This window comes from Tenrec ecaudatus, chromosome 1 (genome assembly GCF_050624435.1).
Source record: "Tenrec ecaudatus isolate mTenEca1 chromosome 1, mTenEca1.hap1, whole genome shotgun sequence".
In the NCBI taxonomy this organism is placed as follows: domain Eukaryota; kingdom Metazoa; phylum Chordata; class Mammalia; order Afrosoricida; family Tenrecidae; genus Tenrec; species Tenrec ecaudatus.
The window spans coordinates 165,212,202-165,239,985 of NC_134530.1; the positions used below are offsets into that span (position 1 = coordinate 165,212,202).

Below are 27,784 nucleotides of genomic sequence, written 5' to 3' on the forward strand. Positions count from 1 at the left end.
GGGCTGGCTGTAAGAGGGGTGTCCGGAAGAGGATGCTGGGAGGAAGGGTGGGTACAGGGTGGTCCGGGTCAGAGCTGGGGGCATCTCAGGATACGCTCAGCACCCGCATTATGTTGGTGTAGCCAGCACCAGGCCGCCATCCTGTCACCACAATCACCAGGTCCCCAACACGGAGGAAGCCGCGGAGCTTTCCTGGGCATGGAGAGAAGACAGCAGGGTGTTACTAGGGGTTGTCAGAGAGCAGACCTCCCTGATCTCTGAAGAGCCAGCTCTTGAAGGAAGGAACCTGGTACAGACTGTCTAATGAATCCCACTGGTGACCATAGGGTATGGACCCCAGGTGTGTCTCCTGGTAGAATGGGAGGTGTGGTTGCTAAAGAGCAAGCCTGCAGTCCAGCTGGGTTGCCATGGCTGGTGGAGGAATGAGCTGAGCATGTATTACTTGTAAGTTACATTGTTTCAGTTTCTGCTCTTGGGAAGTGGGCCCCCTTCCCCCTTTCCTCTCCCGTGTCCTAAGTCCAGCCTGGCTCTTGCTCCTCAGGAAGCAACTGGTGACTTATTTAGGGAACAAGACCCTCCGCGATCTGTGGGTCTCAGTGTACCTCACAGGGCCAATCTGGCACCACAGCAGAGGGGCTGGCAGGAGGGGGGGTGTCTAGGCAACTCACCACTTTCAATGCCAAACTGAACCCGGCGATCCACATCGTCTGCCCAGACGGCCACTGGAGCCTCACGGTAGAGCAAGGGGAAGACTCCTCGGCACAGGTGGGCCTGGCGGGCGGCCTGGGCCGAGCGGGTGACCGCAATGACCGCGGCCCGAGGTCGGTACCGAGAGAGAAGCTGGGCCGAGCTGGAGGAGGTAGAGAAGGTCAGCCCAGAGCCGCGACCAGGGGCTGGACCAGCAGACATGAGTCTGGGCACAACTTCCATGCAGCACCCATAAGCTGTGGGACCCTGGGTACTTAACTGGGTGTGCTCACCTGGCAACAGGAATACCTAATCCTTTCTGTCGCACGAGGAAGACAGGTAACCAATGAGGTCATGCGACACCTAAAGCCCATGTGAATTTGTCCACTCACACTGCTTAATTCCTAAAGTGACGTTTTGTTGTCCTTAGCTGTCACTCAGCCGGATGCTGACACATGATGACCCCACTCGGGATGAAAGGAAACACTGCACCACCCCCAAAGCTGTTGGGGGCTAGACCGTGACCATGCTTAGGGTTTTCCGTGGCTAGTTCAGGAGATAGCCAGGCCTTTCTTACTAGTTCGTCTTAGTTTGGAAACACCACTGAAACACGGTCAGCATCACAGCAACATGCCAGTCTCCACCTACTAGGCAGCACTGGCATGGCACAGAACCTGGGACCCCTATCTGGACAGTGCAAATTCCACCATGGCGTCCCCTACAGCCTCCCCACCCACACACAGCCCAGCTCCATGGTCTCCTCCCAGGCCCACCAGCTCCATCATCAAACCCCCTGAGGTCGAGTCAATTAGCCCTGTAGGGCTACGCAGCACCGGCACCAAAGCTGATGGCTTAGTGGTTACACGCCAGGCTGCTAACAGCAAGGTCAGCAGTTTGAAACCACCAGCCACACCACAGGGCAAAGATGGCGCTTTCTACACACTGTAATGAGTTAGAGGTTCGGGATCTCAGGAGCAGTTCCACCCTGTCCTAAAAGGCTCTTAGGAGTCAGCCTTGACTCGATGGCGGGGAGTTTGGTTTGGGTTTTGGAACCTTTATGGGACCGACTGCCACGCCTTTCTCCCTTAGAGCAGCCCATCAGGTTAGCAGCTGAGCGCGCCCCGCCCCTGCTGCACCCCTGGGCTTCCCAGCGCCGTCAGAGGAGGAAACTGAGGGGGCACAGCCTGAGCGGCTCACTCAGGGCTCCCAAGAAAAGACTAGAACTCAGACTTTCTGGGTCTTTCCATGAGAGAGCACCATGAGATTGTTTGTGGATAAAATGGATGGGACACCAAACAGCCTCCATGTCGGTGTGCACTGTAGGACCACCTTCCTCTCCCAGACTCCTGGGCGCACTGGCACTAGTGCCCTCCGGGACCTGCCTTCCCGGCCTCCAATTTCCACAGCTACCTCCTCTCCTTTTGTCCCAGAAGCTGTTCCTCATCACCGAGGGCCAGACGGCACCCAGGTTCATGGCCGGCCTGACCCGAAGTCCATCCAGTACAGACGTCCCCAGTGGCCCCTCACCGGCCAGTCTTGGTCAGCACGATGATGGCAGCAGCACAGCACTTGAAGGCGGCCTCCACGGCCCCGATGGCGGTGACCTCGGTGAGGTCGCGGCTCAGTGGCGCTGCCCGGCGCAGCTCCTCAAACAGCTGCCGGTGGTAGACGGCAGCCTCTGCCTCACGGGCAATCTGCAGGCAGCAGGAGGTCAGGGGGCCACAGAAGCGGCTTGGTCCCCTGGCCCACGTGCCCGCATCCTGAGCTCCTACCGCGTGCTGCATCTTCACGGCCTCCACAGGGAAGCTGCCCTTGGCCGTTTCCCCCGACAGCATGATGCAGTCTGCCCCGTCCAGCACGGCGTTGGCCACGTCGCTTGTCTCGGCCCGAGTCGGCCTGGGCTTCGAGATCATGCTCTCCAGCATCTAGGGGCACCTCAGGGAGTCAGGTGCCCAGACAGGGCTTTGCCCAGGCAACCCTCCGACACCCACACTCTGAGTGCCCCGTGAGACCCAGAGCCTCAGACCCACACTGGGTCCTCCTGACAGTGGGGCTCCTCCTCTGAAAAGGAGGGGTGACATGATGTCTCCCTAAAGTCACTGTGTTTGGGGATCAAACGCTAGAGAGCAACACTCAAGACAGCCCTCAAAGGTGGGCCTCCTCCCTTGAGGTGCCCCATCCCCGCCAGGCCCAAGGGCTCAGGCCCAATCCAGACCTGTGTGGCACAGACAACAGGTTTGCCTGCCAGGTTACAGCGCCCGATCATCATCTTCTGAGCCAGGAAAACCTTCTCGGCTGGGATCTCGATACCCAGGTCTCCTCGGGCCACCATGATGCCGTCGCTCACCTCCAGGATCTCATCAAACCTGGGGGGTGGGAGAGTCAGGAGGCACCCATGAGGGGGTCGGGGGGAGCAGAAGAAGGGGTGGAGGGGGCGGCACAGGGTCTGATGGGACAGTTAGTGACCAAGCCTCACTTCAGCACGCCTTCGTGGTTTTCAATTTTGCTGATGATCTTGATGCCCTGTCCTTCCGGCCCCAGGGCAGCCCGGACAGCCAGCACATCGCTGGCCTTCCGCACAAAGGAGGCAAAGATGATGTCCACGCCATGTTGTACCCCAAAGGCCAGGTCCTTGACATCTTGCTCAGATAGTCCAGGCAAGTCCACTTGGGCGCCAGGCAGGTTCACCCCCTTCCTGCTGCCCAGCACGCCGCCATTTTCCACCTCTGTCACCAGCCCATCTGGGCCTGTTGAGAGAGCCAGCGAGGTCAGAATATCCGGTAAACAGGGCAAGCGCAGGGTGACTTGTGTTTACTTACTAATCTGCCTGGAACAATTTCAGACACTCAAGTGGCTTTGATTCTGTGGGGCGAGGACAGAGACAGATGCCAGCCCTCTCTAGAAGCAGAACTGTAGATGTGACGCTAAGAAGAGACGGGGTCTCCTACAGATGGGGGTAGAAGCACACATAAGCCCGGGTTTACCTTGCTTATTGGGAACCCAGTGCTGACCATGCCCTATGGGCCTCTCCGTCCCTGGTCTGGCCCTTGTACCGAATAGAACCAGGTGGGCGACTAAACCACAAAAACAGGACCCTGGGATGTCGGAGAGAGGCGTGGCCTGACTACAGGGGCGAGGGAAGAGGGTGCGCCCAGTGCCTGGGCGGGGCTAGGGCGAGAGGCGCGTCCGCACCAGTGTCCAGGACCACGAGGGAGATGAGCCCGTCGTCGATGTAGATGCGGCCCCCCACCGGCACGACCCGGACGATATTGGGGTAGTCCACCCACACGGTGTCCGCGTCCCCTCGTGTCCGGAACGCCGGGTCCACCGTCACCAGCACCCGGGAGCCCTTCGCTAGCTCCACCTCGGCCTCGGGGCCCTGGGGGCGGAGCCAGAGGGGACGTGAGCGCGGTCTCCACGCTGCCCTGGACCCGCCCCTCGGCCCCGCCCACAGCGCCGCGCCGCCCCCTCGCCCGCCCGCCCGCCCTCCAGGATGCGCGGCTCTCCCGGGGTCCCCAGGCCAAGTCCCCCGCGCCAGGGCCCCTCCCGCGGGTCCTTAATCCCACCGGAGGCCCTTCTCCAGGCCCGCCTCTCACCCCCCGGAGGATCCCGGTGCGAATCTCCGGGCCCTTGGTGTCCAGAGCGATGGCCACAGGCCGGTAGCTGAGCGAGGAAGTTGCGAAGCTCTCCACCGCCTCCCTGACGTTGGCGATGGACACGGCGTGGTACTGGGGGCCGGAGAGGAGCAGGCTCTCAGAATCCGGAGCCCGGCGCCCCCACCCCCCGTGCCCGTCCCCGCCCCGGGCGCCCGCGCGCACCTCGTGGGAGCCGTGGGAGAAGTTGAGCCGCGCTATGTTCATGCCCGCCTTGATCATTTCCTTCAGGCGCTCCACGGAGCGAGAGGCCGGCCCTGGGACCGGAGAGCCCGCTGAGCACCCAGTCCTCCCACCCATCCCGGCCCAGGGGGTCTTGGTTCCCACCGCCCTCGCAGCCCGTCCGAAAGCCCACCGCCCTCGCTGCCGACGACATGGACGTTGTCGTCTGGGTAGGTCAGGGCTTCTTAGAGAGGCTTGGGGTGCCTGGCCTGGGTTTTCCGTAACAAAAGGACTCCCGCAAAGAGGGGATCCCCACTCTCAGCGGGCCTGCAGGACAGGGTAGAGCAGCCCCTGTGGGTTTCCCAGACTGTCAGCCTTCACAAGAGGAGAAGGCCTGCGGCCCGAGCTAGGCCTGAGAACCCGGGTGTTGACAGTGATGGAGGTGTTGAATTTCGGGAACTCTGGAGGGCGGGTGTTGGGGAGGGCAGTGGGGGTAGAGGCTTAGAGCTGAGAGACCCCCTGCCGCCTGGGGAGCAGTGAGTTCAGTCCTGCTCTGTGGGGAACTAGCCCCTCTAACTTGGGGTCCCCATGCACCATGGAGGTATCTTCTTGCTCACCAGACTCAGGATGGAAAGAAGCGTTTCTTCCCCCACTTTATTCCTCACCCTTTTCCTTTTGATGAGATCACTCCCACCGGCCTAGACACCTGCTGCTCGGTCTTTCATTATTATTTTTCTCCTCAAAAGCCAGTTCTCCTTTCAGCTAGGGTCCTATTGCTCATCAGAGTCTCTTGTATCTGCTGCCTTCCCAGTAAAGGTTACCCCCGTGGAGTGTCTGAGAGGCCTGGGGAGGAGTCCCGCGAATCCGTCATGTGACCCTCACCGCTGCCTGAGGATGGTTGGATGGACCAAACAGTGAGGCTGCGCGCAGCAGCTGGCACCTGTAGCTGCACCTGGAGAATCCACAGCCGGGCTCTGGCGCGGAGGCCCAGATTCGGAGGCTGCGGGCCCAAAGCCAGGTCAGGCTGCTCTGCTTGGTGCTTCTTGCTGCCTTTCTTCTGGCTCACGGCCCAAACCGCGGACATTGACCTGGACCCCAGGCATCCTGTCTTTCTCAGCTCCCCGCTCCATCCCAACGCGGGTACCCTGTCCGCCCTAGCTCCACGTTATATTCGGAATCTGACCGCTTGCCAGCTAACTCCACTCCCACCACTGTGCCTCAGCCCCTCCCAGGAATACTGCAGAAGGAGCTCCTGCCCTTGCCCTCCCCCCTCTCCCTACCCACATGCAGCAGCCAGGAGAGTTCTGCCCAGGCAGAAGCAGGGTCATGGAGAGCCTCTGCTACAAATCCGGAAATGGTTTCCCAGTTCACTCAAAGGGATAGCCCCCTTCCCATTCTAACTGTGACCCCACAGAGCCCTACCCATCCACTGCCAAGTCAATCTGACCCCTAGTGGCCCTATGGGACAGAGTAGAACTGCCCTTCTGGGATTTCCAAGACTAAATGTTTACAGGAGTAGATAGACGACTCATTTTTCTCCCTAGGAGCAGCTGGTGGGTTTGAACCACTAACCTTGCACTTAGCAGCTGAATGTGTCACCCACTGTGCCAGGAGGGTGCCTTCAGGCCCTCCAGTCTTTCCTGCTGCTGCTCTTCTAGGTGACTGCCAGCCCCACTGGCCTCCTAGAATCTGGAGCTTTGCGCTGGCTATCCCCTCTGCTGGGCACCCTCTCCCCCAGAGGTCGGCAGGGTGAATTCTCTCAGCTCCTTCCAGGCTTTGCTCAATATTGCCTGCCCCTGCCCCCTGACTTAAGACTGTAGCTCACCTCTACCCTCACACTACTGTTGCCCCATTACCATGATGGGTTTTCGATTTTTCTTCTCAGCTAGCATATTAGCTTACTCCCCCCACCCAAATCTTTTCTAAGTATAATTTTGTTTACATTTTAATACATAGCTAAAGTTATCCCTGGTGTCCTAGTGGGTAGCGCAGTGAGCTCTTAACCTCAAGATCGGCAGTTCCAAACCACCAACTGCTCTTTGGGAGGAAAATGAGGCTTCCTACTCCCATAAAGAGGGACAGTCTCAGAAACCCACATGGACCATTTTATCTTGTCTATAACCCAATTTTACCTTGGGTCACTATGAGTCAGAATTGACTTGTGAGTAGTGAGTGATATAGACGATATCAGGCTTTCATTAGTGACATGTCCATAAACACATTTTATATTCTTTGGTATACATAATCCCCAATAACTGTGTCATGTTTATGATGATACGGATTGAACTGTGTTGTTACCCGAGCCTCTCTGCCTGTGGGGCGAGTGCCACCTGGGCTGTCTTGTGTTGTTAATGGGCAGGAGGGTGCAGGTTGTGTTCTGAGTCACTCTCTTTTGAGATAGAGAAGAGATTGAACAAGCAAGTGAACAGCAGGCCATGGAGATGGGGGAAGAGCCATGCCAAGCCACACAAAGATCGCCGCCCGTGCCGACACAGGGAGCAAGCCTTCCCCAACAGGCCCCTCGAGTTAGGGTTTGTAGCCTCCGAAACTGTAGCAGAGAAACTGCTCTGGTTAGAGTCGCTGGTGGTGGTGCTTCTGGGCTAGCAGTGCGAGGGAACTAAGATGGATTTCGGTCCAGTAGAAGTGGGGGTGCTGCTGTAACCAGCACCTGCAACGTCTGTGTGGTTTCGGAACTGGCTAACAGGTGCCTAATTATAAAAGTAGGAACTCCCCAGGGACAAGGGAACTACAAGGGATCCAAAGTCGGTCTCAGGAGGGTGTGGGAGGTCTGGCAGGGCTGGATCAAGGGCAATGTAACCGAGAGGAATTCCTGAAACCCAAATGAAGGCAGAACATGATAGTGGGATAAAGAGGAAAGTACAAAGAAACAGGAAAGAACTAGGAGGCAAAGGGTAGTCATAGAGATTAAAATAAAGACATATAAAGATGTAAATATGTTTATATATGATGAGGGGGGAATAGATCTATGTACATATATTTATAGGTTTAGTATTAAGGAAACTGATGGACAGTGGGCCCCTGCTCAAGTACTCCCTCAACACAAGGACACTTTGTTCTAACAATTCGGCAGTCAGAGATGCTCACCTGCCTGGCACGATCGCTGATGACAATGGGTGCACAGGCAAATGTGGTGAAGAAAGCTGATGGTGCCCGGCTACCAAAATATATAGCACCTAAAGTCTTAAAGACCTGAAGATAAACAAGCAGCCATCTAGCTGAGAGACAACAAAACCCACATGGAAGAAGCACACCGGCCTGTCCAGACTAGATCACTAAGGACAAAGTGGGTGCATAGCAAAAGTTGTGAACAAAGCTGATGGTGCCTGGCTATCAAATGATACAGCATCTGGGTCTTAAAGGCTTGAAGACAATCAGGCGGCCATCTAGCTAAGAAACAACAAAGCCCACATCAAAGAAGCACACCAACCTACCCCAACACGAACACTGAAGACAAAGTGGGTGCAAGGGCAAGTGCGGTAAAGAAAGCTGATGGTAAAAAAAAAAAGCTGATGGTGCCCAGTTGTCAAAATATATAGAATCTGGGGTCCCATAGGCTGGAAGATAAACAAGGGGCCATCTAACTAAAGAACAACAAAGCCCACATGGAAAATGCACACCAGCCTGTGAGATGACAAGGCATCAAAGGGATCAGGTTTCAGGCATCAAAGACAAAAAAACCCCAAAATCATAGCATTGTGAATGAGGGGGAGTGCAGAGTGGGGACCCAGGGCCCATCTGGGGGAAATTGGACATCCCCTTGCAGAAGGGCTGTGGGGAGATGATGAACCAGTCAGAGTGCAGTGTAGCAACAATGAAACATACAATTTTCCTCTAGTTCTTGAACGTTTCCTTCCCCCCACTATCATGATCCCAATTCTACCGTACATAACCGGTTGGACCAGAAGATGTACACTGGAAATACAGAGAATCCAGGACAGATGAGGCCCTCAGGAACAGTGGTGAGAGTGGCGATATCGGGAAGGTGGAGAGAGGATGAGGGAGAAAGGGGGAACGGATGACAAGGTCTACATGTAACCTCCTCCCTGGAGGACAGACAGCGGAGAACTGGGTGAGGGAGACGTCGGATGGTGTAAGATATAGAATAATAATTATTTATAAATTATCAAGGGTCCGGGGAAGGGGGAGCAGGGGGGAAATGGGCTGATACCAAGGGCTCAAGTAGAAAGCATGTGTTTCGAGAATGATGATGGCAACATATGTACGAATGTGCTGGACACAAATGATATATGTACGGATGGTAAAAAGAGTTGTATAAGCCCCTAATAAAATGATTTAATAAAATAAAATAAAAGTAGGAAGTCGGGTGGCATAGTGGTTATGCGTTGAGCTGAGATCCACAAGGTCAGCAGTTTGAAACTTTCTCCATGGGGGAAAGACAGGGCTTTCTACACCCTTAAAAGAGTGACAGTCTCAGAAACTCACAGACACAGTTCCACCCGTCAGCTTCCACTCGATGGCAGTGAGTGAGGAAGAGTAAAAGTTGCCCAGTGAGTCACGAAGACCTGAGAAGGACGGATGCATTGAATTCTGGTTCTGGCAAAGACTATCCAAAGGACCGTGAACTGCCAAAAGAACCAACAGCTGTGTCTTGGAAGAAGTACACCAGAGTCCTTAGAAGCGAGGGAGTGAGACTTTGTCTTGTGCACTTTGTGCGTGGTGTCAGGAGAGGCCAGTCCCCGGGAGAAGATGTGCGTTGTCATAAATCAGGAGAGCGGCGAAGAAGAGGAGGACTCGGGGCGATGGACGGAAGCCGTGGCTGCAAGGACGGGCTGGCGGAAAGCAGCTGTGAGCAGGGCAGGGGACCAGGGTCAGAGGATGGGGCCACAGCTTCTCCCCTTTCACAGTCAGATGTCCTGGGGTCGGGGACTGCCGTGCCAGGGCCAGGGACTGGGTGGATGGCTGAGTGATTGGACTAACTCATTTTTTATTATATTTTGTTATTTATTATTATTTTGGTGGTGTTGTTTATTGATGGGTCTAGCCAGAGAGACGGCCCTTTCCCCGAAGGAAGAAACTTTTTCTTGTTTTCTCCCCACCGACCTTTGCCTAGAACCCAGAGCCCTGTCTAGGGCATGCTCCATCCGGAGGCAACCTGCTGCCATTGAGTCCGCTCCGACTCCCAGCAAGGGGAGGACATGGTAGGTCTGCCCTCCGGGATCTCCATGGCTGTACGTCTTTCTTTTTGCTAAGTGACAATCCCACCCCACCCCCGCCCCCCAACTTATTCCAAGGGAGAAACCCACTGCCTAAAACCTTAGCCTACATATCTGTTTCCTACCACGTGCCATATGAGACAACAAGCAGGTCTTTCATGCTGTGAGTGCATGGTATTTATTTTCTCTTGTAGCGAGACTACACAGTGTAAGAATGGCTGCTTGCATTACTTAGTGCTAGTTACCTTGAAATCCACATCTGACCGAGAGCGACTCCCTTCCAAACAGAGCCACACACTGCCCAGGCCTGCTCCATCCTCACACTCATGCCTCCGCCTCAGCCTTACGACACAGCCACGGGGTGTGGGATCCCTCTTCCTGCCACCCCTCCACATTGGCAAACACAATGTCCTTCTCCAGGGCCTGTCTCTCTTCGCAATATGTCCAATGGACACACCAAGGATTCCTGCTGTCCAAGCCTCTGAGGGGCAACTCTGGCCGTACTTCTTCCAGTACTGATGAGCTTCGCCTCTGACCAGTCCATGGCAATTTCAAGACAGTTCCCCAACACCACAATCCTAATGCTGGAACCCTTCCACCGTCTTCCTCATTCCCTGTCCTACTTTCACGTGCATGTGCGGCAGGGCAGAATGCCATGGCTCGGCTCAGGCACACCGTAGCCCTCAAAGTAGCTCTCCAGTGCTCCAAAGAGATCTTGTGGGCAGATTTACTTCAGGAAAAATGAACTTGGATCTCTGGAATACTGCTTCCATGACCATTGATTGTGGGTTATCCAAGCAGACAACTTCCTGGACAATTTCAAACTTTTCTCCATTTGTCCTGATGTAGTCAATGGGTCCAGTTATGAGGGGATTGATGGACTTTTAATCCATATGTCTTGCTCTTGGACACTGTGCTGCAGTGAGCATGGGAGAGCATCCCTGTTTCTGAGACGTCTCATTTCTTTGGACTGTATGCCCAACAATGGCCTTGCTGGGCCCTTTGCTATTTCTATTCCCAGCTCTTTCAGAAATCACCGGGTGGCTTTCCACAGGGCTTGCATCGATTCAGCAGCCTGCCGCCTTGGAAGAATTCCAATCTCACTGCATCTTCTGCAGCGTTTGTTACTGTCTGTTACGCTTTGTTTATTTAATTGGGCTACGGTTGTGGGTGTTATGTTGGGTCTCATCATTGTCCGTTACTTTATTGCTATATCTATTTTCCCAGTGTCTGACCTTTTATTTTAATCACTTAATTTTTTTTTAAGATTTGAAAATAGCATATCTATTTGATGATTCATCTGTTTCTTTTTTTTAATTAAAAGCTTATCATATTGGGGCTCTTACAGCTCTTATCACAATCCATCCATCAACTGTATCAAGCATATTTGTACATATGTTGCCATCATTATTTTTTCGACATTTACTTTCTATTAAGCCCTTGGTATCAGCACCTCTCCCTATCCCCCTATCCCCGTTACTTTTTGAAAAATGATCAATTATTATTATTTTCATATCTTACATTGACCACAGTCTGTCTTCCCCAGGTTCCTGTTGTCCCTCCCCCTAGAAGTGCGGGGTGGGGGTGTTTGTTATGTGTCCATCATTGCAATCCATTCTGTTTTCATCTTTTGATGGAGTCTTCGGAAGTTCACGTGTTTTATTCTCCTAGGTGCCGCTCCTCTGTGTTGTCATCCGTGGGGTGACATCTGCAGCCTGTGTATGACCTGCTCTAGGGCTGTTACCTGTGTCCCGATTTCAGCAGGGAAGATCTTCCCCAGATCCAGCTCAAAGCCAGAGAGTTTCCTGGAAGCCTCATGTGTGGGAAGAATGCGGCTGTAAGGACACTACGTCAATGGGAGAATTGAGCCTGCTTTACACGGCTGAATATGCAACTCTGACACGATTTCCATTCTCCCATTGCCCAAGCAGGGCTGTGGGTACAGTGTTATTGATATAATATTCACAGTCCGTGCACCCCCACAGTTAGGTTGCTTGTGAAAAGCGGCTGTACGTCTTTTATGGGAGTCGGAGCCTCATCTTTCATTTGTGGAGGGCCTGGTGGTTTCAAACTGCCAACGAGTGACCAGGGCTCCTCATTACGAAGGGGGCTTCACAATCCTCATGGGAGAATGGAATGGAAAGATGGTGGAAGGTCCCCATGGACATCTTACGCTTCCTCGTATTTATTGGATAAGCAACCTGGTTGGACCTGAAACCATCTCGCAGGGCACAGGCCACGAGGAATCACCTTGGGGAAACAAAAGAACCAGAGAGGCCCTGAGCGAGGCTGCAGGCTGGTGGGATGGGGGCGCTTACCGATGGTGGCGATGATACTGGTGCTGCGGGCGGCCACGGGCTCCGAGTCGATGTCCAGCAGGCAGAGGTGCTCCAGGAATGTGTCCGCCATGGCCGCTGACAGCTGCTGCCGCTGGAAGAAGGCAGCGCCCAGCTCCTGGGTCAGTTGGGACACGCTGGCCCGCCGCAGGTACCCCGCTGGCCCTGCCGCAGAGGAAGGCTCAGTGGGGTGATTGGGACACTTGGCTCAGCTCTCACCGTTGACCTCTTCCCCCAAGCTCTGGAACTCGAAGTCCCAGTTCTTGCCGATGGCGACACCAGTCCCTCATCACCCTGGCGCCTTGTCCGTTAGCTGGAGGCTTGCCTGAGCCTCAGCCCATCTTACCGCCCGGTTCACAACGGGCCCTCCCTTTCCACTCTCAGAATCACTCACCCTTGTCTGGTCAGAAACCTGCATGGAGAAGGGCCCTATTTCCCTGCAGTTAGCCAGTGATGGCAGGAGTGTGTGTGTGTGTGTGTGTGTGTGTGTGTGTGTGTGTGAGTGTGTGTGAGTATGAGTGTGTGTGAGTGTGTGTGTATGTGAGTGTGTGAGTGTGTGAGTATGTGTGTGTGAGAGTGTGTGTGTGAGTGTGAGAGTGTGTGAGAGTGTGAGAGTGTGTGTGTGTGTGTGTGCGTGATGGTTGGCCATCGGCTGCTAACCTAAAGGACCAACATAAGACTGCCTGGAAGCAAAGCCTGCCGAACTGCTTCCATAACCGTCTTCTAAGGTCCCTGTTTGCTTCCTTCCCACCCCTGGTGGTTGGATGGTCCTCTCTCCCTCTTCTAAAAATGTCCAGCTCCTGTCATGCTACCCCAGGCCCTGGGTCCCCCACATGTAGCCTCACCCTCCATGTTACCGCTCGCTTGCCTGCTGGCCTCTCTGCGTCTGTCTGAGGGATGAGGCTCGCTGGGCTGAGGACTGGTTAAAATGTCACTAGGGTCTCATCTGCCACTGGGATTTCTCCATGCCAGGGGCCAGAGTCCAGGAACCACGGGAGTGGCCCGTGGCCGGCCTCATGCTGCAGGCTCCCCGCAGCAGGGCCTATAGCTTGACTTCAAGGAGACCAGAGGCTACAGGTCCTCCCAGATTCCTTCTGGGTAGCAGCACATGTTGGGCAGACTCCTGATCCCACCACCCTCACTCCCCCCTCCGCTCAGTGGCCCCAGTCTCTGTGTGGCACAAACACTTAAGCCCTCTGCCATTAGCTGGAAGTTGGGCGGTTGGAATCCACCCAGGGGCGCCTCAGAAGGCAGGTCGAGCTGTATGCTTACAAAGCACAGTGAACGTCCACTCCGAGCACATGGCCAGGCCCGACCGGAGTGGACGGCAACTGACAACCACAGCCCACAGCTTCCTTACCGCCCGGCGCTCCAATCAGGATGGACTTCGCCAGGTCCCTCTGGGGCCTGGAGATCGAGGACCAGGTCTGCTGGGGTGCTCTGTGCTCCTGGAGGGACATGCTTCTGAAGCCAGGCCTGCGGCTGCGGCTCAACAGGAAAGAGGAGGACAAACCTGCTGGCGTTATCTGAGCCAGCCAGAGAAAAGAAGGGGCACACCCAGGAGGCTGCTCCTGCCCCCACCCAGAGCCCCTCCTCCAGACCCGCTGGCTCTCTGCGCCTGTCTTCTGGCACCCCCACCCCACCCCCTACTTGAATCTAGTTCCTCTTAAACAGCTCAATCCATTCACCCTTGTCTGGTCATCAATCTGCATGGAGAGCTGACCAGTGAGGGGCCCTTTCTCTCTGCTTCCCTGCAGTTAGCCATTGATGACAGGAGCCCACGCGTGTGTGTGCGCGCGCGCGTGTGTGTGCGTGCACGTGTGTGTGCGCGCGCACGCCATGGTTTGGCATCGGCTGCTCACCTGAAGGTTGGAGTCGAGACCCACGCAAGACTCCCTGCAAGCAAAGGCTGTTGAAGTGCTTCCGTAAAGATTCCAGCCAAGAAAACCCTGTGGAGCCAGTTCTACTGTTAACCTACAGGGCTGCCCAGGGAGCAGAGCAGGGGCTGGAGACAGGAGAGGGGGCAGTTGGTGCAGTGGTGAGTTCCCCACTCGTGGTAATCATGGTCACCAGGGCGGCCACCCGCTCACTCAGCCTCCACCCTTCCTCTGAAGACTTTTGCCCTTCCATGGAAGGAGCCCTGTGGTGAGGGAAGAGTGGCCCAGCAGCCACTCTGTGGAGAGAGAGGAGGCTGTCTGCTCCCATCAAGTCACACAGAGCTGGGCGCCCTAGGGAGCCGGGCTGCCCTGGGGCATAAGGTCGCGGGGGTCTGAATGAACTCTGTGACAGTGGGTTGACTTGACTCGTGGGAGACACAGACTGTAACCATCCTTGTTAAATAAGGAAATAATAACATGACCAATCCTGTAAGTGCCGTTTCTTTAAAAATAAATAAATAAAACTTTCCCAATAAAGCTATTTTTAAAAATCCATCTTGGAACAGAGAAGCCAGCAGGGAGAAGAGGAGGGGGTTGTTTTAGAGGAGGGGGCCGGGGAAGGGCTCTGGAGCCATGATTGGTAGGTCAGGAGGGACAAGCAGCTTCCTGTGGGGGGTGGGAATCGAACCTGGCAGGGTCCTAAGGAGGAGAAAGAGGAAGAGCTGCCTGGAGGAGGTTGCTGGGTTGGAGAAGGGTGGTCTCGAGGCAGCGGGGCTGGATCCTAAGGTGACTGTGTGAGACAGACTAGCCATCTTAGTCACTCCTGAGTGACCTGCCTCCTCCCCCTCCCATCTCAGAACGTCCCACTAGAGATCGATTTTGCAATGCACTCTCATGTTCTTGAGATCAGAACATTGTAATCAATAATACTGTTGCACTTGATGTTGCAACCAGGGTATTACTATTTTTAATTGTATCTTCTTAATCGGGTTGACATCATCAGTGCTCTAAAGAATAATAAGATTAATTCTGCTCTCTGTTTCTGTCCATGCTTGCTTCAGTCCTAGACAAACAAGCTTTCTCCTTTAAAGACGGGCAGGAACGTCCACGCAGGACTGCAATCAAAGACTCACTCTTAGCAGTCTGCTTATAAACGAAGAAAAGACTCTTCGAAATTATCAAGGCATTACAGTAGCTGTCATTTATTTGAACCAGCAACCTGGGTCGGCCGGGGTGGGAGTTTGGACTCGGGTCTGCAATGCATTGAACCAGGGGAGTGACATGAGATCCCTGTGGCTGGTGGGTGGTGAATAGACATTGCCGGGTGGGATGGCGCAGGCCGAGCGGGGACAATGTAGGTGGCAAAGAGAAGGGGGCAGGCCTTGAAGGTGGCGCATGGGGTGGAAGGATGAGACGTGGGGAGAAGGAGAGGGAGCCTTCCACCGCGTGAAGAATGGTGTCACGTGTGAGGATTCTGGCTTGAGTGGTTGGGTGGATGGTCAAGCCATTTACCAAGGAGGCCCAAGAGGAAACCTGCTTGGGGAGAAAGGAGCCAGGTTCTGGTTTCAGTGAATCATGACAGTGAGCTGGCAGACGGGTCTGCCCACAGGGCATTTGGGAGGTACTGGAGCAGTGCTCTCTGAGGCCTTGAGGGCTGGTAGGATGAAAAGCCCGTTTACAGACCAGAGGCCTGGGCGAGGTTCAGCCAAGGGGTCCCGTGCTTCTCTGGGTTAAGGGCTGACCTCCAGGGACTGCGTCCACAGGCTCCCTGGCACCTAGAGTGTTAGGCCTGTTGAAGTCAGCACCAGTAGGAGCCGAGGCCAAAGAGAGTGAGGTGGGGGCATTTACCACCCAGCTCTCTCCTCGTGTGAGGTCCCTATAGGTCACAGCACCTCTCAGGGACCCCCCTTTCTCCACAGTCTGGGCATCATTTTCTGCCCATCCTCTGGGCCTCAAGGAAGCTGGCAGCCTGCTGTTAATAGACCTGCTAGCATATCACCCTCCCCTGTGGCTGCCAGAGGGGAGTCCTGGGGCCTAGGGGTCCAGAGCGACAGTCTCCGGAACTGAGGGAGCAGTGCCACCCTGTCCTGCAGGGTGGCCATGAATGGGCATTGACACTTTAGTAGTGAGTGCGCTTTGTGTTGTTGTTGCTGTTTACCTGTACCCTGCTTACCTCGTTGTCAAGAATCCTATCAGGAAACATCCCTCACATGATCCATTTTGAGAGAGCCCCCAGTTTTCCCGAGGACCCTCTGCCTGGCAGTCTTTTTTGCTTTTCCAAGTAAGAATATCACTGTATTTTCTTCCAGATAATTCTTCCATTGATTCGACACATTGTCAAATTAGAAAGATAAAACAAGGCATAGAACTGGATCACTTGGCCCTTTCTCTTCGGATCCCCTCCCCGTTCACAATGCTGGCCTCTCCTAGCAGCCAGCGTCCTTCTCGACCTGCAGTTGGGCTCAACGCATTCAAACCTCAGCACGACCTTCTCTGTGGTTTTAGCTTCTCCCAGAAACTTGGCTTTGCCCAGCACAGCCACCCTGCTTTGGGTCTTAGCGCCTCTTTCCTTGTGTGCACAGGGCGCCCTGCTGACACGGGTCCCTTTGTGAGGCGGAGACTGCCAGGTTCTGGGCACATTGACCGTCTTTGCAGAGACATGGTCTATGCAGGGTCAACGGGAACTTGAGCGTCTGCTAGTCTCACCTGCTGTGCTGGGCCTGCGGGCACTCTGGCCATCTTCTAAAGCAGGGGTTCTCAGCCTTCCTGATGCCGCAGCCCTTTCAGACAGCTCCTCATGTGGGGTGAACCCCCAACCAGAACATTATTTTCGTCGCTACTTCATCACTGTCATTTTGCCACTGTTATGAATCATCATGTAAATATCTGCTATGCAGGATGTATTTTCATTGTTACAAATGGAATATAATTAAAGCATCGTGATGAATCACAAAAGCAAGATGTAATTCTACATTGTGAAATATTTATATCTAATGACAAATACATGAAATTTTGTCTTGAAGCATGGTGTAGCGTGGGTAAGTCTTCACGCCGGGTACTCGGATGTGGGCGTCTCTGCATGTGGACGGAACCCCCTGCAGACAGATAGAGGAGCGGTGTCTCCGTTCAGGAGACCGTTGGAAAGACCTGTTTTCCGATGGTCTTAGGCAGCACGTGTGAAAGGGGTCGAGACCCACAGGTTGAGAACCGCTGTTCTAAGTGGGGTGGCCGGGCACTTTCACCTGAAAATGGGTCCAAGGGAGAAAGTGGTCAGGCTGTCCCTGACCCCACTGGAAGAGAGACTGTCTATGTCTCCCACCTGGCCAGGAGGCCAGTGAGTGAGGAAACCAGGAGAAAGGCAAAGCCGCGGGGTTCCACACAGGACAGGTGTGCTCAGTTTTACCATACCCGATTACATTCCAGCGCCCTCGACACCCAACCCTGGGCTACCAGGACAAGAGCCCTGAGATGAAGGGCGCTCAGGGACCTTCAGGGTTAGGGTACAGCCCACTGTAATTAGGGGGCTTGCATACACCCCTTCCCCCCTGAGAGTATATAGGCCTTGATTGGAAATATATTCTCTCTCTCTCTGCATGGACCTGGCTCCTAAAGTCGTGGTGGTCCTGGAGGTGAGCCCTTGCCTGCTTTATCTTGTCTGATGTCTCTTTAATTTTACCCCTCAAGTACACAACTGCCCCTTGGACCAGGTTGATTGTGGGGGCTGGTACCCCACAATGAGGTCCTTGACGCACCTGAGGAAAGTGACAGCGATGCTAACAGTTGCACTTACTACTTTTCTAAAGAAAACAATGCTTTTATTGTGAATTCGACAAGAGCTTAAATTTCAGGTAACAACTTTTATGTTTGACGGCTGATACTACTCATCAAATCTGGAAACAGTCTGCCAGCGCGGCCTCCACTTTGATTTCTCTTCTCCCGCACTCAGCACGTGGTCTTCTTCCCTTCGTGAACACCTGGGTTACCATCCAGCCCACGGTTCCCCAGTGCGGGCGACACTGCCCCTTGGGGGCTCCGGAACGATCAGGCGGACCGCCAAAGCAGTTACCTGCACTCTGTCCCAAAGAGCCCTGGAGGGGCAGTGCTTGCACACTGGACGGACCGAAAGGTCAGAGTTCAACAACCGGCTCCCTGCAGGAGAAAGACGGGCTTTCTACTGTCAAGAGTCACCGGCTCAGAAGCCCGCAGGGGCAATTCTACTGTCCTTTGGGGTCACTACGAGTCAGCATCAACTCAGTGGCTGGGAGTTCTCTTCATCCTAGACTATGGGCCAGTATACACAATGTTTTCATTGCCAGGGGGCACTGAGTAATCATTTTTTTCCTGAAAAGAGGGTGGTAGACCAAAAATAAATTTGGGAACCTGCGCATCTAGCCTGTTGCTTCCCTCCCCTCCGTCCCGGCCCTGCTAACCATCAAAGTCTGCCTCTTCTGGAAGCATATGCTTTCATCTCGATTTGTTTTTACAGTGTTTGTCCTCTTGTGAGAAATTGCACTGTCCTCCAAATCTACCCACGCCATGAGTTGCCCACCATTTCATTGTTGTTCTTTAGCGATGTGCATGATCCTATGGTGTGAGTGTGCCACGGCGTGTTTACCTATGCTTCCGCCGTCAGGCATTGCAACTGTGGACATCATCTTGAACTGACCCGTGGGGTTCAAGGACACAGATTCATGCAGGTGCCAACTGTCCCCTTTCCCGCCTGCCAAGCGGCTGGTGGTCTGTGCGGTGGCTCTCCCTTCTTCGGGACGCATCTCCAGTCGAGGATCGGAGGGTCACGTGGTGTTGATGTTCCCAGTGGTCTCAGGGAGCACCAGTCCACTTTCAGCCCCTCTGGCAGGGTATGAGGCTCCCAAACCATTGGTTTTTAACCTTTGCTAGCAATACCAATGTAGGAACCCTGGTGGGGACGTGCTTACGCGTGGGGCTGTGATCTGCATGGTTGTCAGTTCAAAACCACCAGCAGCTCCTCAGTTAAAGACCCGGCTTTCTGCTCCTGTAGAGCATTACAGTCCCGGAAACCCACGGGGGCAGCTCGGCGCTGTCCTGTAGGGTGGCTGTGAGTCAGAGACTGGATGGCCTGAGCTTGGTGTTGGTTTGGGCAGCACAGCACAGACTCGAAGTCGGGTTTAGGACACAGAGGGGCAGCACGAGACGGGTGGGGCAGGGCAGGAAGCCTGTGCAGAGGTGACACCAGAGAGGAAGGGAGTCTGCCCTTCACCAGGGTGCACGTGCACACACACACCTTACATATTGTCCTCTCATGCAACACACACACACACACCCTACAGTGTCATGTCTTACAACACACACACACACTCTACATAGTGTCCTCTCATACAACACACACAGAAACACCCTACATAGTGTCCTTTCATAAACACACACCCTACATAGTGTCCTCTCATACAGCACACACACACACACCCTACATAGTGTCCTTTCATAAACACTCATACACACACCCTACATAGTGTCATGTCTTACAACGCACACACACCCTACATAGTGTCCTTTCATAAACACACACACACACACACACACACACACACACACCCTACATAGTGTCCTTTCATAAACACACACACCAACACACACGAGGTCTGGGCACTGCCTTCTGCGAGGGGCGCTCGCAGTCACTGCCTTCTCAAGGGGAGAGGGTGGCTGCAAGGGTGACCCCCACTTCTGAACCAGCGGGGGGGCGGGGCGGGGCGGAGAGACAGACCCTCAGTTTCCTCCTCTGCTCAGCGAGATAAGGCGGGCCGTGGGCGTGGTGCCATCAAGTCCAGGAAGCGACGTGAGGGACGCGTGGAAGGCCAGCTCCCACCGTTGTGCCAGGCACACCCAGGGAAACCAAACCCGCTGCCCGTCGCTGGGCTCAGAGGCTGTTGCGCAGGGGTTTCCAAGCACATAGATTGTTCCACATGCAGAGTGGCTGATTGGGGACCGCTGTGCGTCATAACAGGTGGGCAGCCCAGCGCGTAATCCCCTAACCATAGGACTCCTCGCCAGGGATGACATTTTTCAAGGTCCCTTAAAATCTGTTCATTTTATATTTCTTTTTAGTTGACTAGACATCTGCAGAGCATGCAAAATTTAAAAAATCAAAGTTAATGACTAAGGGCCAAGAATTCCATCTCCCCAAATGTCAGCCCTCTGCCACCGGCCCTTCCCCTCCCCCCCAGACACTCAGTTGCTCCTGCAGCCTTGCTGATGTCTGGATTTTCCATGTGGTCTTCCAGAAACGGACGGCATGCATACAGGCATATACTCCACCTGCTTTCCATGTTACATGCAGATCTGCCAGCAACAGAACCGAACAAAGTCACTGCCGTCAAACCTATTCCGACTCACCGTGACCCTGTAGAACAGAGTCGAGCTGTCCCTGTGAGCTTCCGAGGATGGAAATCTTGATGGGAGCAGCAAGCCTCATCTGTCTCCTCAGGAGTGGCTGGTGGGTTTGAACCACTGATGCCCTCATGGTTAGCATCCCAGTAGGTAACCCCCTGTCTCCAAAGGTTGTATTACACATACCATTCTGCACACCCCCTTGCCCCATGTAATCAAAGATCTTCCGCAGGAAGAGAGTTCTCCACTTTTCTCACACTGTTGTGGGCTGCCCTGACATCTATCCGTGGAACCCTTTGGGTGTGAGGAAGCAGGCCGGAGAGAGAGGTGGCTGCCTGTGTCCATAGGTGATGCGCAGGGGCAGAAGCCGGCTGGGCCCAAGTCTGCAGTCTCTTCCTGGAGTTTCTATGGAGGTTGTGCCCGTCCTGCCCAGCCCCCATCCGTTTGCAAAACTAGCCCCTCCTTTTGGGCCTGGTTCCCTGGGGTGGTGGTCACCTTCTCCTTTCTGGTCACCTGCCTCCCCTTGGCTCGAATACTGGGCCCTGATACCAGCTGGGCCAAGCGGGTCTCTCCCAAGGCTTTCCCTGGAAGGTACCAACATGGGACCTGTTAACAAGTGTGAATTGAGGGACCGCTGACAGCGCAGACCCCCACTTTTACATTCAACAACTCATGGGGCCCCCAGTGACCTGCCCAGTGTCCACAGGTGAGGAGCTGGGGCCAGGGTCAGGCTTTCAGGATGAGGCCTGTTTGGTCGTCTCGAGCTGGGCAGGCACATGCCCTCTCAGAGGTAGACAGCTGCCACTTAGTGGACAGGGTGGAATACTGCCCAGTCCTGTGCCGCCCTCACAATCACGGACAGCCATGGCCTTGTCCAGGGGCCGCCTGCAAACCGCGGCTCGCGAGCTCATCCCGTTGGTGCGCCTGACTCTGAAGGAAACCATAAAGGGTATTATTCAGATAATGGTGACTCCGTTTCTTTGTAAAAATATACTTATGGAAAATATATATATATACTTATGACTCTTGAGTAGTGTTTTAAATTGTTGTGAGAGACACAATTGGCTCTTCCGTCTCAAACGTTTGCTGAGCCCAGGCCCAGCCCGTCGGCGCAGCGATGAGGCCAGTCCCTCTCAGTGAGTCCCCTTCGTCCTCACAGGCCTCTGCTTCACCAAGCAGGCTGGCCCCTCCGTAGCCAGAGAGGCAGGCGGCCCTCGGTGGTGATGCATGATGTTGGGGTTCCTCAGGAGGAGTTCGCCGGCCTTTCTTCCTGGTCTATTTTCGTCAGGAAGCTCCGCTGAACCCTATTCCCCGTGAAGAACCATGCTAGCGTTTGAACTACTGGTGGCGTCGCTTCCAGCTTCACACGCACTGAGCGACAGAGACTGACAGACAGACAGACGGCAAATCTTATTCATAGGGAGGCCAGAGGGCGGCTGGTGGTCTCGGTGTGGTCCCCGGAGAAAGGTGACCTGAGGGAAGGAGGCTGGTGTGTGGTGGAGAATGAAGGGACCAGCTGGTTCGTGGGGTGCGAGGGCGAGGGAGAGTCAGCCAAGGAGGGAGGGCTAAGAGATAGGGGGTGGGGGCTGGGGGCATTGCCTGCCCGGTTCCTGGGCACAGTGTTTCTGCTTATACACGCAAGCACACCCTTATCGACAAGTCACCTGACCCCTCATCCCGCCGTGGCCGGACAAAGGTGCGGATGGGTGCAGACACGTCCCAGGGGCAAGTTCAAGGAGACCAGTGAGTCCCTTTGGTAGAGAGAATATAATTTCCGGCAGCCCTGCCCTGAACCCTCGCCTCCATGTGATTGCTGGCTTCCAGGCGTCTGACCCATGGGCTGTTTCAGTCCCTTTACTAGAAGAGGAAGCTGAGGTCTGGGGAGCCGTCTGACCTTGGAGTGCCCTGGTGTTAGCACCCCCACTGTCCTTTCTGAATGACCCTGGACCCTGGGACCAACCCTCGAGGGGGGGGCGTAGTGGGCACAGATGTCAGCTCTGCCTCCGGGGACCGGTGCTGCACCGCCTGGACTGGAGGTGGGGGCTAAGCAGCCTGGACACGCAAAAAGTCATCTCCTGGGCGGGGGCTTTAGAAGGGAGAACATGCCGAGCACATCCCCGCTCTGCACAGAGCCCCCCGCCTCCCCGACCACACTCAGAGGCCAGGCCCAAGTCCCCTAACCTCTTGCTTGCCCTCTCTCAGACAAGGCCCCCAGTCCCTGCCGCAGGCGGGGCTGGCCTGTGCTCTCCCCTTCCTCCTGCGGAGAACTCCCTTCTAATCAGCTGCCGCCCTGCCCCACCGTGAGGCCTTCTGGTTCCTCATCTCGGGGCAGGCGCTCTTCAATATACCACCTGTCCTCACCCCCGCCCCTCGGCCGGCTCCACTTCCCTGTGTTTCACTTGTTCCCTGGGGTTCTCCTTCCCAGCCTCGGGTGCTAGTTCCACAGAACTAGCATTTCTAGTGCGTGGCACATCGTGAGGGCCCCGCTCCCCCTTTCCAAAGGAATGACAAAATGTGTGGTGTGCAGGCCCCAGCTCTGGGTGTGATTCAACAGGTCCAGCCCCAGCTCCTCTCGGGTTCTGGAGACTCGCTGCCAGCCCCGCAGGACACGGGAGAAGGGCCGTGTGGGTTTCCAGGGCTGTAAAGAAAGCCACGGAGGGGCTGGTGGCTTTACATTGCCAACCTTGTGGTCAGCCGCCCAATGCGTAACCATGACGCTACCAAGCCTCCTGAGCATCAGACCCATCTCCAGTGGTCTGTCCACACTGCTGTTCAGTCCCCTCCCCTAGACACTCTCTCTCTCCTATTATCAAGGGAACTTCCTTCACGTCCTGCTCAGCCTCCTCAGTTTCCCCAAGTGCCTCACTAAACCCAGGGCTTAACAGAACCTGAGGAAGACAAGCACTGCTAACTCCCTGAGCCTCTCCCTGCAGCCGGCTGTGGCCAAGCCTCTGCTAGTCAGCTGCTGGCTTCTTCCAGCCTGGGCTCTCTGGCTCTGATGGTGAACCTCCCGCTGCAACCAGATCTGATCCAAGGCTTCCCTGCTGGTCCAGGGGACGCAAAACCCTCTGCCATTGGGATCCAACTCACTGCTTCCTTTCCCTCCCAGGCCCTGCTCCCTCTCAGCAGCATCCCTTTGTAGGGTGCCCCTAGCCTGTGGGCCCTTCCCCACCTTCTTTGTTAGACACAATCCCCGTTCCAACCTTCTAAACTTGTCTCCTCTTGATGTTATCAATGTGCATCCATGTCTCTTTCGTATGTTGTGTTCAACGTAACACATGCGTCAATAGCTCCCCAAGCCCTCAGGTTTGGTGATGATGAAAAGCGGGTCTATCAGGCTGTGTGAGCCTCCTGACAAAACACACCTTGGCAGACTCCCCATGCCAGTGGAGCCTGGGAACTAGCTTGGTTCACCGGCAAGCTGGGGTGGATGAGCAGGTTTAGCCAACACCTGAGGATGCAATCAGCCACACTCCCTATTCAGGCGACTCCAGGAGCAAGGGACACGGTTTCACAAGCAACTAAATGACATGAAACAGGCGGGGATGCGCACTGCTTACTTGTAACAAATCATCACGGGTCCGGTAGGCGCAATTGGACAGCTATAATATAGAGGGATTATAGGAAAGTCATAGAGAATAAGAGAGATGGGGGAGAGAGTAAAATAAAGGAGTCAGACACATTTCATGGTAGCATGCTCATCTCAGCCTTTCTTGGTGGTCCACATGGGCATGTGGGAGGACAGGAGGAGAAAGTGATTTATTTCTAACCAGGGCCTATATATGTTTGGGGGCATGCAAGCCCCTGATTGTAGGTGAAAACATACGTCACAGGAAGGGGTTGTACCATAAATAATACAACAATGGGAGGGGCCGATCTAGGGGTGGACACGCAATAGGAAGGGAAGGGATTGGGGATATACATGTGACAAGATGGGCAGATCCTAGATTCATGATGGCAGCCTAACCTTGATTGTCCTTGACCTTGGGATTTGATTAATTCTAAGCTTTCAGAGGAAGCAATCCACTGTCCCTAACAGCAGCGAGTACACCCCACCCATGGCAGGACAGACAGTAGGCTCTGCTTGCTCAGGATGGCTGGAGTCTTCAGGGAGGTGACTTGATAATTATTTACCATTAGTTGCAAGCAGTGTCCGAGGTCTGACATTTATTTGGGGGAGACGAGCTGGGGAACAGTCTTTTTTTAAAATCATTTTATTAGGGGCTCATACATCTCTTTTTACAATCCGTACATACATCATTTGTGTCCAGCACATTCATATGTATGTTGCCATCATCATTCTCAAAACACCCACTCTCCACCTGAGCCCCTGGCATCAGCTCCTCATTTTCTCCTCCCCCCCGCGAACTCTTGATAATTTAGAAATAACTATTATTTTATCATATCTTACACCATCCGACATCTTCCTCACTCAGTTCTCCACTGTCCGTCCTCCAGGGAGGAGGTTACATGTAGACCTTGTCATCTGTTTCCTGTTTCTCCCTCACCCTCCCTCCACCTTCCCGATATCGCCACTCTCACCACTGTTCCTGAGGGGCTCATCTGTCCTGAGTTCCCCATATTTCCAGTTTCTATCCATGCCAGTGTACATCTCCCAGTCCAGCCGGTTATGTACGGTAGAATTGGGATCATGATAGCGGGGGAGGAGGAAACATTCAAGAACTAGCGGAATATTGTATGTTTCATTGTTGCTACACCGCACTCTGACTGGTTCATCATCTCCCCACAGCCCTTCTGCAAGGGGATGTCCAATTTCCCCCAGATGGGCCCTGGGTCCCCACTCTGCACTCCCCCTCATTCACAATGCTATGATTTTCTTTTTTTTTTTTTTGGTCTTTGATACCTGATACCTGATCCCTTCGATGCCTTGTCATCTCACAGGCTGGTGTGCATTTTCCATGTGGGCTTTGTTGTTCTTCAGTTAGATGGCCCCTTGTTTATCTTCTAGCCTATGGGACCCCAAATTCTATATATTTTGACAACTGGGCACCATCAGCTTTCTTCACTGCATTTGCCCTTGTACCCGCTTTATCTTCAGCATTTGCGTCGGGGTAGGCTGGTGTGCTTCTTCTGTGTGGGCTTTGTTGTTTCTTAGCTAGATGGCCGCCTGATTGTCTTCAAGCCTTTAAGACCCCTGATGCTAAATGATAATTTGATAGCTGAGCACCATCAGCTTTGTTCGCAACTTTTGCTTATGCACCCACTTTGAGATCTAGTCAGGACAGGCCAGTGTGCTTCTTCCATGGGGTTTTGTTGTCTCTCAGTTAGATGGCTGCTTGTTTATCTTCAGGTCTTTAAGACTTCAGGTGCTATGTCTTTTGGTAGCTGGGCACCATCAGCTTTCTTCACCACATTTGCCTGTGCACCCATTGTCATCAGCGATGGTGCCAGGCAGGTAAGCATCTCAGACTGCCGAATTGTTAGAACAAAGTATTCTTGTTTTGAGGGAGCACTTGAGCAGGGGCCCACTGTCCATCTGTTTCCTTAATATTAAATCTATAAATATATGTACATAGATCTATTCTCCCCTCATCGTATATAAATATATTTACATCTCTATGTCTGTATTTAAATCTCTATGACTACCCTTTGCCTCCTAGTTCTTTCCTCTATTTCTTTGTACCTTCCTCTTGTCCCACTATCATGTTCTGCCTTCATTTGGGTTTTAGGAATTCCTCTTGGTTACATTGCCCTTGATCCAGCCCTGCCAGACCTCCCATACCCTTCTTGAGACTGATTTTGGTCTGGTAGCCGGGGGAACAGGGCACTAACCCACACAGGAGGAGGGTGTTGATTGTGTTTTCACAGGGAAAGAGAGACAAGACTTCAACCCGGAGCTCCAAGAATTCACTTCAGAGGACAGCACTGACACTACAGCTCAAGAAGAGGGGAAGAAGGACTGGTCTGGTCAGAGTACACAGGAGCCAACGAGGGGCCATAGGGGAAAAAAAAAGAAAAGAGTGATGCACATCCTGGCTCACCAAGCCCTGAGGACAATGTTCCTGCTCAGAAAAGCAACACACAGAGATGACCACAGGGCCAGCCCCACCATGGGACACAGCGTTCCTCATTGACCCATAGCACCATTGGGGACAACACTAGAGACACACAGCGGGAATTGTGCCCGCCATGAGCTCACCACGCTGAAGCCAGCCTCTGGGGGCATGCAGCAGAGCAGCGGGGGGAGCAGAGCAATGAAGTCCCCAGGGATAGAGGCAGTGCCAGGACATAGCACTCCATCAGACTCTACTGGAAAGCACCTGTGAAGGAAAACAAATAGGCTCTGAACTATTCATACGTTTATGTGTGTATGTGTGTTGTTGTTGTTAATGCAGGATAATGTACTTGGACTTTATCTCTAACTTTCCAGAGTGGTGGCTTTCCTACTGTGGAATACCAGCTTTCCAGATTCCCTCTGTACTAGTCAGGGATAAGTCCCATTCCTATTTCCCTCAGTGTTAGTTACCATAATAAATGATTTAAGACACATGTCAGCCAAATGCAGTACATGGAGACTCTCTGGACAATGATTTGAACAAACCAGTCAGAAAATACATTTTTGAGACAAATTTGCACATGATCCAGGGAGCTGATCATATTAAGAGATTATTGTTCATTTTCTCTGTTGTCATTTTTTAAAATGGGTTCTCAATTAGAGGTACACCCTGAAGTGTTTTACAGGAGAAACGATATTGACAGTCAGAGCCCTGACACAGCAGGCTAGGTATAGGGTGCTAACTGCAAGGTCAGCAGTTCAAACCCGCCAGCAGCTCCTCAAGAGAGAGATGAGGCTGTAGGCTCCCATAAAGGCTGACAGTCTTAGAAACAGCTTTACTCTGTCCTGGAAGGGCTTCTGAGTCAGAATTGGATATTTTGTTTGACTGATGTGAATGATGGGGGGTGGGGGTTGCTTTTAAATTCTCCTGCACAGAAAGAGTAGAGGTGTGCGTGTGGAAGGGGAGTTTGGAGGGATTGATACAACCAGGTGGACCAAACGCGGACAATTATGAAAACGCGGTTGGTGACAGGCAAACCTGGAAGCTCAGTGCAATAGTTGCTCTACTCTGTGTATGTTGTAAAAGGAAAATTAAAAACAAACACCACCCAGAGTCATTTTCACCCAGGGCCATGTCCCACGCTGCTGGGAGACAGCGAAGGTCACCGAGGAGATGTGGTTTTGCCCTGAAGCTTCCTGCGTGGTGAGAATTCAGGCCAGCATTCAGGCAGTGCATGAATTTGGGGCTGAGGTTACCGCTAGCACGGGCCTGGCAATGACCCAGAAACACAGGGACGCCTCCCCTAGGGAAGGAAGGCATGGCGCAGTGAGTTACTTAATGCGAGTCTGCTCATCGTGGTCTTTGTGACTCTCCCACCATAGTTGAGTGCGACCATGCAAATAAGATGCTGGTGGCCCTCAAAGAGGATTGGACGGTCTGCTAATCATGCAAATAAGGTGTAAAATGCCCCCATGGGGGGTATGTTGATGT

General features: G+C 53.8%; 1 protein-coding gene across 1 annotated transcript; it reads right to left on the reverse strand.

Moving 5' to 3' along the window:
* Window positions 1-85: 85 nt before the first annotated feature.
* Window positions 86-13,493, reverse strand: PKLR (pyruvate kinase L/R). Its single transcript, XM_075562749.1, has 11 exons — window positions 13,394-13,493; window positions 12,016-12,198; window positions 4,506-4,597; window positions 4,284-4,415; window positions 3,880-4,066; window positions 3,164-3,434; window positions 2,903-3,053; window positions 2,460-2,612; window positions 2,215-2,381; window positions 669-850; window positions 86-192 (listed from the first exon to the last, which is right to left on the reverse strand). The coding sequence occupies exons 1-11, from the start codon at window positions 13,491-13,493 to the stop codon at window positions 86-88; spliced, it is 1,725 nt and encodes a 574-aa protein (XP_075418864.1).
* Between the last annotated feature and the right edge of the window lie 14,291 nt (window positions 13,494-27,784).

Bases quoted from the DNA above. Each gene is read 5' to 3' on its own strand.
- PKLR (XM_075562749.1), bottom strand. From the start codon at position 13,493: ATGTCCCTCCAGGAGCACAGAGCACCCCAGCAGACCTGGTCCTCGATC. The intron at 12,199-13,393 runs GTAAGGAAGCTG...CCTCTGCGGCAG, and splicing joins CCTGATTGGAGCGCCGGGCG to GGCCAGCGGGGTACCTGCGG. The intron at 4,598-12,015 runs GTAAGCGCCCCC...CTCCGGTCCCAG, and splicing joins CAGTATCATCGCCACCATCG to GGCCGGCCTCTCGCTCCGTG.